We start from the raw sequence: 15,322 nt of genomic DNA on the forward strand, positions 1-15,322 counted from the left end.
GAAAATGACTGACTTAAGTCAAATGTGGAAGGGTTATCTGACATGACATAATCAGGTACCTGGAAAAATGGAACCCCACCACCTGAGGAATAATTGACACCAGCATCTACAGGTGGATCTTGGCTTAGAGGTTCTTCAACAGCAACAGTGTGCCCCAGGACTGCTTTCTCTTCACCCAAGTCCTAAAATAAGAAGCTGGATGAGTGGCTAAATCCAGGGGCTTAAAAATCTTCACAAAAGTAAAGGCAGTTTTCTTCTATGAATATAACACAATGCCCATGGTTAAACCTCAACAAAATTGGTAGTAAATCTACAAAATAATTGTAATAATCTCTAATGTTTTCATATACAAGTAGAAATGCCTGTACTAAAATGCTACAGGTGATAATTTCAGAATATTGAGATTATATTTTTTACTTTTCCTAACTTTTCTGTTACACTTTAGTTAAGAGCACTGATTATGAAGCTTGGTTATCTAGGTTCTAATTAGAATTCAATCCTGGTGGCCTGAGAAAGCTAATTCTTAGTTTCCTCTTTTATAAAATGAGGCTAGTACTAATATCTACGTCATAGGGTTATCAACAGAATTGAGTTCATGTATATATAAAGTGCTTAGAACAGTGTCCAGCACGTAATAAGAACACTATACATGTTGGCTATTGTTATGTATTCAATTAATAATTTTAAAAATGACAAGATTAAAATAAATAGGCTTAAGGGCCAGGTAACTGTTGTTAATGAGAGGAAGGTAGGATTGAAAGGGCAGAGACTAAAATTCTTCACATGAACTTGGTCATATCAGGAGTTTATGGGAGAGTTCTAAAATTACAATGCTTTAAATTTACCTGATTGGTCTCCTCTCTGTTGTTTTCTGAATAGTTTAGCATCATTAAAAGCTCAGGCTGTTTCCTTTTTAACTGATCAATGAGCTGTTCACGCGGTTCTGTTCTCACCAGTGTTGATGGGTATAAATAATTCTTCCTCTGTGGTGTCATACCTTTAGTGGACATTATATAAGAGGGAAAAATTGAAGTTTGGGCTATAAATAAGATGTTTTTTAAAATATGCTAAAACTTATACTTCCAAATGAGTCTTCCAAAAATATAACCACTGCCATACATGAGAATCAGTCTTGTTACCTGTTAGGCATATATGGCTTGCAACTAATACTATTTAACTTGACAACTGATCTTAAATAGACAACTATTTTCAATATTCAACCTACCCCCCCAAACATGAAATTTGCCATTTCTAAGGCTATACAGGGAAACCCTCGTGGAGTAGTGGTTAAGTGCTACTGCTGCTAACCAAAAGGTCGACAGTTCGATTCCACCAGGCGCTCCTTGGAAACTCTATGGGGCAATTCTTCTCTGTCCTATAGAGTCACTATATAATTTTTGGGGGGTTTTTTGAAGGCTATACAAAAGATGTGTTGTAGGCTCTAAAAGAGTCACAGAAGTATTCTGAAACACTTGTTGGGATAAGTGTACACTCTTCCCAACATGATTACTTTGAAAGGGGTAATCATTTCACTATAAATTAGGTGTATTAACTAAGAATTAACCAGTTACATTTCTTTATAATGAGAGCTCGTATTCTGATCATTTACAAGGGCACTTGCTTTTCCCCATAACAGTTAAATTTCCTAATCTCATTGAAAAGTGACCAATAAATCATACAGTTCTCTTGGGGAAAAAAATGAACCAATATCCTTTGTACCATCTTCCTTTTATAATTTCTTTCTTTTTACATCAAACAGCTTTGAGGAACATTTAACCAAAAAATCTGTTGTTGTCAAGTGGATTCCAACTCACGGCAACACTACAGGACACAGCAGAGCTGCCCCATAGGGTTTCCAAGGCTATAATCTTTACGGAAGCAGATCGCCACATCTTTCCCCTTGCAAAGAGGCTGGTGGGTTCAAACTGTCAACCTTTGGGTTAGCAGCCAAGTGCTTAACCACAGTGTCACCAGGGCTCCTTGAGGTATAATTTACATACCACAAAATTCACTAGTAATTTTAAGAGTATAATTCAATGACTTTTAGTAAATTTACAGTGTGTGCAATCATCACCACAATCTAATACCAAAATAATCCAGTTATTCATCCTGTGTAAAACAGCTTGTTATACTTTCTTCTATGAAGGTTTCCCTGAAGCATTACAGCTTACACTGATCTCTGCCATCTCTGATCACCCAAAACAGTGATTCCCAAATGTTAGTCAAATGTCAATCTAAGAGTCTATGACAATATGAGACGGACAAATAACAAACGGCATAATGTGCTGAGCTTTATTCATGTCCCTCCAACATTTTTAGTGTTAAAATGTCCTTTTTCTTTTACAAACGGTGCTAGGAAGATGGTTGTTTTTTTTTTAATTTGTTTTTAAAATATTCTCTCTTAACGTCTCCACAAATGTCTCTGTGAAATTTTACTAAATTGTAATGCCCAAATTTCTAGGAGAACGTATCACCTCTATCATCTACCAGTTCATTAAAACCATTTTGGGGTTCCAATTGGTCTATATTTGAGTTAATTATAGTGAGGTAGTAAATTCCTTCAAAGAAATGGCAGGTCCTAGTTTTTCTGAACATCTGCCACTGTACAGGGTTGAAATCAACTTTTAGAAATTTTAACAATTTTATTTTAAAGTACCTGTTGGGATATCCAGTTTCAGATCCTGTTGCAGAAAGCAATTAAGCTTAGTCGAACCAATTTTTATAGTTTCATTAAGTTCTAGACTTTGTGACATCAATAGCTCTTCATCAATAGTTATTTGATCAAGGAAAGTGTTACACTGGTTCTCATTAGCTGCTTTATGGCCACTTAATTTTTCAGTAATCTCTGAACTTGAAGCCTCACAAACTTGGCTTACAACCTGTAAATGATACAAATGAGCCTTTAGTAATTTCATTATTAAAATTAAAGTTGGCAGTACTTTATTCAATACATCATTTTCTCTTACCTTGAAATTTTCCATAATAACGGTTTTTTTTAAACACACACACACACAAAAAAAAAGTGACAGAAAATTATTTGCATTCATTACTCAGCTTCAACAATTGTATCAACACATAGGGTATAGTTGAAACAAGATTGGCCACTTACTCCTCCTCCCATTCAGGATTATTTTGAAGCAAATCCTGTATCATTTCATCGATTTACTTCAGCATATATTGCTGAGAGATAAGAGCTTTTTAAAATTAAATATAACCACAAGACCACTATCATACACCTAAAAAAATGAACAATGATTCTTTTCATTTCAAATATCTAGTCAGTGTTCAGATTTGACCAGTTTTCACAAGTGTTTTTCACAATTGGTTTGTTTGAATCGGAATTCTTCATTAGATTTGGATGATATGTCTTAAGTGGAGGACTATTATAATTTATCACCCAAACTGAGACATTTTTGAGAGTGAGAGTGGCCATTCTTAATAATTACTCCCAAGGAAACTGGTGTAAATAAAGACCGTCCCGGGTAAACAAGGACTTAAGGTTCTCTTAGTCTGAAGTCTCTTTTGATGTATAGGTTACCCCTCCTTTTTTTTTTTTTTTCTTGAAAAAAAGTTTTCTGGTTGAAGAAACCATATCTTTTGCTCTATTGAATCTCTCAGATTCTGGATTTGGCTGACTGTATCTGCGTGATATACTTTCCTATGTTCATCTGTCCTCTGATTTCCCATAAACTAGTTGGATCCAGAGGCTTGGTCTACTTCAGGTTCAATTTTTTGGCAAGAATTCTTCATAGGAAGTGCTAAAAGCACTTAATGCCTGATTGTGTTTCTCATGTTCTAAGATTATCGGTGGGTTCAGGTGTGGTCAGCCTATTAATTTTAAAGTTCTCCACCAGCTATTGATCAAATGGTTTTAATACTCATTAATGTTCATGGGGGTTGTTTCATTACGAGTTGCAAAATGGTGATATTCTATCACTTCTTCAGCATTTTACTACCTTGGATTTGTCTATGAAATACTTTTCCTTATCATTTACCCTGCTAAACCAAGATAGAATTTTTTCTGGAAAGACAGGTGGATGCTCAATTGTTTCCCTTTATTCACCAGTTTTAGGAATAATGCATTGCTTCCCTAGTATGCTCAAAAAGAGACCTATGAGGTTTTTAATGAATACATGAGTTTTAACATATTTCATGTGTACTAATGTATTATAACCATTATTCTTTCTGATGTTCAAACCATACCATCATGCCTTTAGATTGGCTCCTAAGTCAACCTGATACAACTTCAGTAATGTTTAATTGCTTCCATATTTTCTGGTATGACAAGCTGTCTAGGCTCACCTTGTACATTTCCTGCCTCATGCCTGAAATCAGCCGTTTCCCTGTGAACCCTGGTTCATTTTAGTGAAAACAGTTTAAATAGCTTAAAATACTTAATTGTTTGTACCTAATTCTTGAGAATGTTAGTAAAATCCTTTTATTGCACAGAAGGAAAAATTAAGCCACAAAGGGCTCATGCAAGTGTTAAGTTCAAGCAAACCCACAAACGTATCAAGTATCCTTTGAGCAACCAGAACAATATCCTAAATACTTAAAGCAATAATGGGTTTGAATGTACTTGGAGAAGAGTAAAAAACATATATAAGTGAAAGGTATTATATGTCAAAAGACAGGGTGCCCTTCCCTGAAGAAACTAACAAGTCAAAAACCACAGGACAGAAATCACACAAATGTTAAATTAACTTCTAGAACTAGGAGACATACACCAAAGCATGAAACAAGATCCCACATAAGCATACCAAGTATTACACTTAAAAGTTTAAGCCATTCATTATATTTTAAAATCTAATTTGTTTTGAAGCTAGTTCTTAGCCAAACATATTTAATTTCCTAATTATCACTGTTCTCCCCAAAGTAGGTTCCAGTTACAAAGTTATTACCTCCAATAAGCTCTGAAGTTCCTCTTGCCTTTTATTTAAGCAAGATACCCACTGCTCGGAAAAACAAAGTGTGCTTATGTTCAGGGCCTCACACCTTTGTTCAGTCTCTTGAGATATTATTTCAAGGTCGCTACTGAGTTTATCACAGTGCTTCACAGACTCTTCCACCAATTTTGTACCTTCTTGGTTAAAACACTTCAGTTCTTGTGACAAGCCATCAGAATCAGCACAAAATTTTGTGCTGTGGGAAGTTGTTTTATTGATCAGATCCTTAGATTTCCTATAAGAAAAGAAAATGTTATTGTTGAAATGGGAAACTAAGATTCAAAAGATACATAACCTGCCCCAGATCACACAGCTCTTATGTGGCAGATTTGAACTCAGGCAGTCTGGCTTCAGAGCCCCTGCTCTCAATTAGTCTTCTATATTAAGAGTGGATGCTTTTGCCAGTGTCTGTTCACAAAAAGTTGATATATACCTGCACTTAAATGACCTTTGAAAATGTCTTTTTTCATAAAATCTTTCCCAGCCCTCCTCCAGGTGTAATGCTTTTCTTTGTACCTCCTATTGTATGTAACTCTACAGATATTAAAATGAAATTTATCTACTTGTTTTATTCCCCCTATTAGATTAAGTTACTTACGGACAAGGGCAGGAACTTACTCATTCCAGCATCTCCTACAGTGCTCAGTTCACAACTGGGCTGTGGTTGTATCAGAAGCGTTGCCATTCCCAGGTCCCTTTGAGGTTCAGCCTACTCAGCATTTTCAGTTTACTTCCTATTCCCCTATGAGTCAGAATTGACTCGACAGCACTGGATTTGGTTTTTTGGGTTTTCCTATTCCCCTATGCAAGGCTTTGCTCTCCTTTCCTACCCACAGGTCCAACAGCTCTTCTGGATTTATTAGAGCTACCCATAACACACAGATACCTAGAGAGCACTTTTTCAAGATGGGAGAATAGTGAGTGACTATGTGCAGAATGAATATGGCATCTAGCAAGTGTGTATAGGAACATGCCTTCTTACTCAGGCATCCCAGGTGTGGTTAGAGTCACACTCATGAACATATTAGCAAACTCTTTCATATGCACATCATGGTGGTTTCAGAGAGTCAATCCAAAGCAATCCACTACAAGCCCACATGTGCTTCCAATTCTATTAGTTTAAGAAAGTAAAGGGACTTAGTCTTAAAATGTATGCCTATGAAGTACAACACAAATTCTTTAGTAAGTTTTAGTGGCAATGTCTAAATAGTTCAAAAGATTAATACTCCACCACCACCACTCCTGTGAAAGGATGTCCTAGTGATCAACAAGATGGGCTTGATATTTTTTTACATTTCAAAACAAAACATTACCAGACTCTGTAAAAAGAGACGGAATTCTTAATACCTGGGCTTATAAGTGCTAGGAAATAATGAAAACACTTCCTCATTGTTAAAATTGATCACAGAATGCTTATAAAATATATAAAAAAAAAAATACGTGGGATCAAATCCCTGACTATCTTTGATCAACTTTTAAAAGTATCTATTACAAAGCGCCTGGGGGTGGAGGGGATCCGAACTATTTTTTTACATATTACGGGTGACTTATTACACTCAGGACATTTGAGTACTCCCTTCTATAAACTGTAGGAGCCCTGGTGGCACAGTGGTTAAGAGCTCAGCTGCTAACCAAAAGGTCGGCAGTTCAACTTCACCAGCCGCTCTTTGGAAACTCTCTGGGTTTTTGTTTGTTTGTTTTGTTTTCTATAAACTGTAAGCTTTGAAATAATATCTCTTCCTAATTCATAAGAAAATACTATTTGTCTCTAACATTAGACAAAAGAGGCTCTAAAAGTTACTCTGAAATGCTATTGATGGTCAAAAATCATAGCAACTAGGGGTACTCAAGCTTAGAACTTGACACCTATTCGAAGGGCCTCTATGTCAGTGATTTTTCAACCTTAGGTCATTTTGCCTATTTGGCAATGTCTGGGCACATTTGGCAATGTCTGGAGATGTTCTGGTTGTCACAATTTGGGGGTGTTACTGGCATCAAGGAGGTAGACCAGGGATGCTGCTCAACATCTTACACTGCACAGGACAGCCCCTACAACAAAGAATTATCCAGCCCAAAATGGCAAGAGGTTAAGAAACCCTGTTCTAGGTAATAATCCCACAAAACCAAACCTGTTGCCATCAAGCTAATTCCAACTCATAGCAACCCTATAGGACAGAGCAGAACTGCCCCATAGGGTTTCTAAGGAGTGGCTGGAGGATTCAAACTGCCAACCTCTTGGTTAGCACCTAAACTCTTAACTACTATGCCACCAGGGCTCCAATAACACCACGGAAAGCTGTGAAACCAAAACAAGGCTTCTAACCTGTTCTTCATGTTCAAACCCCTGCTGATAATTTGCACTTCTAACTAGTTCCCAGGTGATACTAATGCTGCTGGTTAGGGACCAATTCTAGTACAGCAGTGGTCCTCAAAATTTGTTATACATTAAGAATCACCTGGGAATCTTGTTAAACTGTAGATTCTCATTCAGTATATCTAGGGATGGAAATGCAAATTCTCAGCAGGGATTCGAAGCCCTGAACCAAACAGAGAAGAACTAAAGTTTATGCTTTTTTCCTTGCCACTCCTTAAGAGCAAGAGACTTAGCTCACAACCTGTTGAAATGCCCTAAAATAGTTGTATACATATTGTAAGGGAAATAAAGCCAATCTGTCTCTTGTCAGACCTGCAAAGATACTTACTATGGTTCTCAAAACTTTAACATGCACCAAAAACACTTGGAGTGCTTGCTAGGCAAAACTCCAGAGTTTCTGATTCAGGTCCAGGGGGAGTTCCCCAAATATACGTGTCTAAAAGTTCCCCGTAATGCTGGTGCTGCAGCTCCAGGTACCATACTTTGAAAACTACTGACCTATAGCACGTCAACATGTTAGTAGGTTCTCAAAATAGTTGTTGAAAAATAAATAAACTTACCCACTCAATTTTTTAGACCTCCACTTTTGATTCTGTACTTTTCTGGAAAATTCCTCACATTCTCTCTCCAAAGGCATTACCTCACCCAACAACAAAATCCAATTCACAATTCTCTAGTAGTGAATCAATAAGGACATATAATAATCAAATACAACAAATATGACCAGCTTCTAATGTAATTTAAAAGCATGTAACCTAATGAAATCTTTGCTCTCCTTTAGATATGGAGGAAGAATGAAAAAATAAATGTATCTTTGTGAAAACAGCAGAATTTTATGAAGTATACTAAAAATAGGTACAAAATAACCCCCATAATACTATAAAAAAATCTGTAACAACAGGAACTGAATTTTAATGGCTAATAGGTACTGCCCAGGGAGAAGGCACTCTGATTATAGAAACCAATGCAAGCTAAGACAAATGTTCCTAGAATGGAGAAACATACAACAGCTGACAGAAATAGCCTTTTCAACTGGTATATGTTCTATATGATATTAACAGGTCTTCTTTAAAAGCTGGATATTCTTCTTGGGTTTATCTGCAGTCAGCGTCAGTTCATAAATTAAGGATGTGTGAGCAAACAAATAACTGTTTAATATAAGCTATTTATTTCTGAAGGGTGTTCCAGATTACCCCATTATTTTTCTGAAAAAGGAGATCCTCAGTATATTCTTCCTCCAAGGACTTATTAAGCCAACCAGTTGAAATGGAGAAAGAGCTTAAATGAATGAGCACTAAAAGTTAAAAATTTATAGGCATAGCTAAAAAACTGACCAGTGTATTATCTCATACACTCAAAGCTTATTGTGTGGGAAAACAAAAGGTTAAGTATATGTACACACTGAAGTTGGAAAAGAAAAAACAAGTTGATCCCATCCGCATCATTCTAAGATGGCTCCCAAGACTTCCAGGCCCTGGTAGACACACATAGTTATTAAATGAACCATTAACCTATGTGTTACCGTGAAAGGATTTTGCAGATGCAACTAAAGTCCCAAATCAGTTGGCCTTAAAATACAAAGATTATCCAGGGGGGCCTGACCTAATCACAGGAGCCCTTTAAAAAGCAAAGAGGAAGTCAGAGATTTAAAGCTCAAAAAGGATTCAATATGCTGTTGCTGTCTTGAAGATGGAGGAAGCCAAGTGGCAAGGAATGTGGGTGGCCTCTAGGAGCTGAAGAGTGGCCTCCACTAAAGCCAGCAAGGTAATGGGGACCTCAGTTCTACAATTGCAAGGAAGTAAATTCTGACAAGAACAATGAGCTTGGAAGCAGATTTTTCCTCAGAGAAAAATCCAGAGACAAGAACTCAGTCCAGGTGACACCTTGATTTTAGCCTTGTAATGCCATGAGCAGAGAGCCTAGTCACGCCTTGCTGGTGTTCTGACCTACAGAATTGTGAGCTAATATAAACTAATACAAGCAGTAATTCTTAACCTCAGCTACGTATTAAAATCACCTAGGTAGCTTTTTAAAGCTCTCTCAATGCCCAATCACATTCCAGACCAATTACATCAGAATCTGAGACGCAAGTGATTTCTATGTGCAGACAAAGGTAAAAACCTCTGCTCTAAAACTGGAGTTCTCCAGTTAGTTCTAATGGGAGCTGATGCCACATGAATAGTAGGTGTGACCTGATTTTCTGACTCTAACTCAGCTTAGAACTTCATATAACCCTAACTGAAGTTTCCCTCCATTTCATCATCTAAATAAATCAGTGGTTCTCAACCAGGGCTTTGAGCCGGTTAGGTCCAGTGTGACCCCTCTGCTGACAATTTGCCTTTCCATCCCAGACATACTGAATCAGAACCTACATTTTAACAAGATCCCTTATCACCTGGGGATCTTGTTAAAATGTAGACTCTGATTCAGCATCTCTGGGGTAGAAAGGCAAATTCTCAGCAGGGGGGTCACACCGGAAAGAACTGGTTTGAAGCCCTGTTCTCAACACTAGTTGTACATTTTAATTACCCCCACACAAAAAAAAAAAAAAACCCAAACTCACTGCCGTCAATTCCAACTCATAGCGATCCTATAGGAGAGTAGAACTGCCCCCACAGAGTTTCCAAGGAGCACCTGGTGAATTCCAACTGCCGAGGTCTTGGCTAGCAGCCATAGTGCTTAACCACGATGCCACCAGGGTTCCTTAATTACCCAAGGGAGCTTCAAAATGTTCATACCCAACTCTACACCAACAGAAGCAGAAACTCTAAGGCAGTAGTTCTCAAAGTGTAGGCCTCAGAGTAGTAGCATTAGCATTACCTGACAACTTGTTAGAAATGTAAAATCTCAGGCCTCAACTTACTAAATCAGAAAAAAAAAAAAAAAAAGGTGGCAGAAACAAAATTTTCAAAAGCACTTAAAATGATTCTGATACATAGTGAAGTTTGAGAACTACTGCTCAAGGGCTAGGGCATCTTTGTGTACAGCTCCCAAGGCAATTTCTAATGTGTGGCCAGGATGGAGAATCACTGAGCTAAATCCTAGGCTCTGTTTTCCTAGCCTCTAGTCTAGTGCCTACACTGGCCCAAGTCATTCTGTTATTTGGCAGTTTTACCTTGCTATGACATAAAAAATAAATCATAAACATTACAAATGTTATAGAACAAAAAGTCAATATAAAACTTTCTAATAATTAAAATAAAATTATGACACATTATTATATAGCACACAGTACACTGTATCATAAAGTTGACATAAAACTTGCATCAATTACAATATACATTAAAATTCATTGATAATTTTCTTAGTAAGTTTCACTGCGATAGCATTCAAAGTAGTCTTACAGGATCATAGCTAAACTTTGGTTAAAAAAGGAAATAAAGAGCTTGAACTTACCCTCTGTTACCACTAGATGGTACATCATGTGAACAAACCAAGCAAGTAAGCAAAGGTATTGGAAACCAAAGTTCACTAACACAAGTGAGAAGAATTCAGAAAGAAAGAAATTAAAATGGTAAACTGGGAGGCTATCAATATAAATCTCTCCCCTCCAGGTGCTCACAACCAAGTGGGAAGATAAGACTTATTCACAAGTGACTACAAACCACAAAAAATGCCAAAGCCAATGGGTCTTAAACTTTGGTGTACATAAAAATCACCTAGATACCTGGGCCCAAGTCCTGGATAATTCAGTGCCCCTGGATCACACTTTGAGAAACACAAGTGTAGGCAGTAAATGTCAGTAATGTTGAAAGCAGTGAAAATGACTTGCAAAGGCCTTAAGAAAATATATCATAATTTTCTTCTTACCCCAATCCTACTCTAGTATTCCCTCCAAAGCTTTGGAAGAAACCAGAAATCTGCCAGTCTAGAAAGTAGGAATAAAATGGGGGAAACACCTTCTATATTCAGAATCTAGAAAGAGTTCAGAATGGAACACTGTGTAATGAATAGGACCAATAATAGGGTTGAAAAAGAGATAATATGCATTAGGCGTAGGACAGGTTAATAGCCAGAATTCTAGAGCAGTACTGTTAAATAGAAATATAATGGAAGCCACGTATGTAATTTAAAACTTTCTAGTAGCCACATTAAAAAAGAAAATAAATAACACGATTAGTGTAATAATGTTCTGGGTTTACAGAGCATATGTAAAAGTGAAATATATAAAAACAATGACATGAGATAGGAGGGAAGAATTGAGAAAAAACTGTTGAAAGGTCCTTGCGTTACATGTGAAACAGCATATTATTTGAAGGTGGACTTAAATTATTTAAAAATGTATATTGTAAACCCTAGAACAACCATTAAAAGAGGCTTTTAAAAAAGTGGAAACCTAAATGTCCACTAATGGATGAATGGGTATACAAAATGTGATACATATATATAATGGAATACTACTCAGCCATAAAGAGAAATGAAATCCTGAGGTATACTGCAACATGGATGAACCTTGAAAACATTAGGTTGAGTGAAGTAAGTTAATAAAAAGGACAAATATTATATGATCTCACTTATATGAAATAACAAGAATAGGCAAATATACAGAAACCAAAGTTTATTAGTGGTTACCAGGGGCAGGAAGGACAGGGAAAGAGGAAGTCATTGTTTAGGAATCAGCAAATTTCTGTTTATGGTGAGGGGAATTTGGCAACTACTGTGGCACAGTGGTTAACAGCTTGGCTGCTAATCAAAAAGGCAGTGGTTCGAATCCACCAGCTGCTCCCTGGAGACTCTATGGGGCAGTTCTACTCTGTCCTATAGGGTCTCTATGAGTCGGAATCAACTCAACAGCAACAGGTTTGGTTTTGGTTTGGTATGGGTGATGGTTGTACAACATGATTAATGTAATAAACCAAACCCATTGCCATCAGGTTGATTCCGACTATATATATATATATCTCAAAATATTCTTCACGTGAAATTAGAATTAGAATGAATTTTTAAATCATGTTTCCCTACTTATATGAAATATATAGAATAGGCAAATGCATAGAGACTAAAGTTAATTAGTGGTTTCCAGGGGCAGGTGGGAGGAAGAAAAGGAGAGTTACTGCTTAAGGTGTACTGAGTTTCCAATAAGGGTAATGAAAAAAATCGGAAATGGATAGTGATGACAGTTGCATGACATGGTGAATGTAATTGATGTCTCCGAATTATAGACATAAAAATGGCTGAAAGCAAATGTTTTGTTATAAATATTTTACCACAATAAAAAGAATCATATTTCTAGGTTGAAGAAAAAATCATCTGAGGTGATGTTTAATGTATACAAAGTAAACATACTGACACAGCTGCATTGAAAACAGCAGAGGGGGGTAAAAGTACATAAACAGAAGTAAATTTTCTACGCTAAAAGTGATAAAATTTCAATACCAATAGCCCATGATAAGCTGCATATAAATATTGTAATACCTAGAGCAACCACTGACAAAACTATTCAACAAGATATACTCAAAAACACTACAGAGAAATCAATGGAATTCTACAAAAATGACCATGGAACCCAGGAAGGAAAGTAAGAGGAAATAGAGGAGTGAGAACCAGAGGGAAAAAACAGAAAACAAATAATAAAATGGCAGATTTAAGACCTAACATAACAAATTACTTTTAAAAGTAAATAGTCTAAGTACACCAATTACTCAGAAAAAAAAATACACCAATCAAAAGACAGAATGGATTAAAACATTCGCAGAGTAGATTAAAACAGTATGACCCAACTATAGGCTGCTTACAAGAAACACATCAAATATAATGGTATAAGTAGGCTGAAAGTTATGAAAAGGATACAGTACCACACAAACACTAGTCAAAAGAAGCTGGAGTGTCTATATTAATGCTAAAAAAATATTAATGCTAGATAAAGTATATTACTCTGCAAAGAAAAAAATATTATACAATGATAATTACATTTGGGAACTTCAACACTCCCCTATCAGCAATTTATAGAACTACTAAGCAGAAAATCAGAATATAGAAGGGCTACTAATGCCAGCTGGATCTAACTGACATAGACAGAACACTCCACGCAATAACAACAGAATACACAATCTTCACAAGCACCCAAGGAACATTCACCAGGATATACTATATCCTGAATCATAAATAAATAAATCAACAAATTCAGAAGAATTGAAATGACAGAGTATGATCTCTGATCATAATGGAATCAAACTAGGAATTAGTAATAGAAAGATAACAGGAAAATTCACAAACACTTAGAAATTAAACATATTTCAAAGTAATCCATGTGTGAGAGAAGAAGTTTCATAAGAAATGTAATTAAAAAAAAATAGAACTTACTGAATATGGAACATATCAAAATTTGTGGGATACAGCTAAAGCAGTACTGAGATGGAAATTCATAACACTAAATGTTTTCATCAGAAAAGAGAAAAAGGCCTCAAACTTCAGCTCCTAACTTCAGAAACTAGAAAAAGAACAAAATAAACTCAAAACAATCAGAAGGAAGGAAATAATAAAGATGATATTAGAAATCAATGAAAATGGAAAAACAATAGAGAAAAATCAATAAAACAAAAAAAGATGGCCCGCATAAACCAAAGACTCCATCAGCCTGAGACCAGAAGAACTAGATGATGCCTGGCTACCATCAAGGACAGCCCTGACAGGGAACACAACAGAGGGTCACTGAGGGTGTGCGAGAAAAGTGCGGAGCAGAACTCAAATTCACGTAAAAAAAACCAGAGTTAACGGTCTGGCTGACACTGGAGGAACCTCCGAAGCCATGGCCCCCAGACACTCTGTTAACCCAGAACTAAAACTCTTTCTGCTGCCCACTCTTCAGACAAAGATTAGGCCGAGCTATAAAACATAAAATAATACTCAAGAAGAGCGTGCTTCTTAGTTGAAGCTGACACAAGAGACCACATGGGCGGCTCCTGACCAGAGGCAGGATGAAAAGGCAGGAAGGGACAAGAACTGACTGAATGGACACAAGAAATCCGGGGTGGAAAGGGGGAGTGTGCTGTCACATTATAGGGATTGCAACTAAAGTCATATAACAATATGTGTATAAATTTTTGTATAAGAAATTATCTTGAGCTGTAAACTTTCACCTAAAGCACAATAAAAATTTTTTAAAAAGGTGGCCCTTTGAAAAGATCAACAAAATTAGTAAACCTCTAGCAAGACTGAAAATGATAAAAAGAGAGAATTCACAAATTCCCAATATTAGGAATGACACAGGAGATACTGCAGCCATTGAAAGGGTAATAAGGGAATATTACCAATAAATCAATGCACATTAATTCAACAACTTAAATGAAATAGACCAATTCCTCAAACAACATGATGATATAATTGTTTCAAACATGAATGGATGCTAAGATGAACAAGAAGCTTATGCAGTTTCAAAATACCTTCCCATGAATTATTTATTAATTACAAAGGGAAAAAGATTAATTTTACAGTGGAGAAATGTGGCAGACAACCTTAATCAAGCTATAAAGTTAAATAAAACATCACCAATAATGCAATAGATATCATGTACCTTTTGATACAATGCACTGAGAACACCTCATCACTTTTGTGGTATTTTTGAGAACCACAACTGATTATGAAGGACAACCCCCAACTGAGGGATAGGCTACTACAGAAATGTCCTATATTCTTGAGAAAAGGCAAGGACACGAAAGACAAAGAACTGTTTCAGATTAAGGGAGACTCAAGAGACATGACAATTAAATGCAATGTTTGCTCTTGTATTAAATCCTGGATCAAGAGCAACTGGCAAAATCTGAATTAGGACTATACATTAGACAACAGTAGTTATTGATCATAATTTTCTGATTTTAAATAATTGTACCATGGTAATATAAGAAAATAACCTTGGTTTTAGTATAACCCACTAAACCATACACTAAAGTACTTAGGACAAAGGGAACATTATGTCTGCAAATTACTCTTAGCTAATTCTGAAAACGAATATATATATAATATATTCTATATATGGGAGAAGGAGAATGATAAAGCAAACAAA

At 36.3% G+C, this 15,322-nt stretch overlaps 1 protein-coding gene across 1 annotated transcript in view; it reads right to left on the reverse strand.

Moving 5' to 3' along the window:
- KIF11 (kinesin family member 11) overlaps window positions 1–15,322 on the reverse strand; it is a 52,660-nt gene that overhangs the window by 3,456 nt on the left and 33,882 nt on the right. The window contains exons 18-21 of the mRNA XM_003409233.4: window positions 4,902–5,181; window positions 2,657–2,879; window positions 846–997; window positions 60–182 (exon numbers count right to left, since the gene is read on the reverse strand). Of these exons, the coding sequence (XP_003409281.1) occupies window positions 60–182; window positions 846–997; window positions 2,657–2,879; window positions 4,902–5,181 (778 nt within the window). The remainder of the gene's footprint in view (window positions 1–59; window positions 183–845; window positions 998–2,656; window positions 2,880–4,901; window positions 5,182–15,322) is intronic.

The sequence above is a fragment of the Loxodonta africana genome, chromosome 16 (genome assembly GCF_030014295.1).
Source record: "Loxodonta africana isolate mLoxAfr1 chromosome 16, mLoxAfr1.hap2, whole genome shotgun sequence".
In the NCBI taxonomy this organism is placed as follows: Eukaryota; Metazoa; Chordata; class Mammalia; order Proboscidea; family Elephantidae; genus Loxodonta; species Loxodonta africana.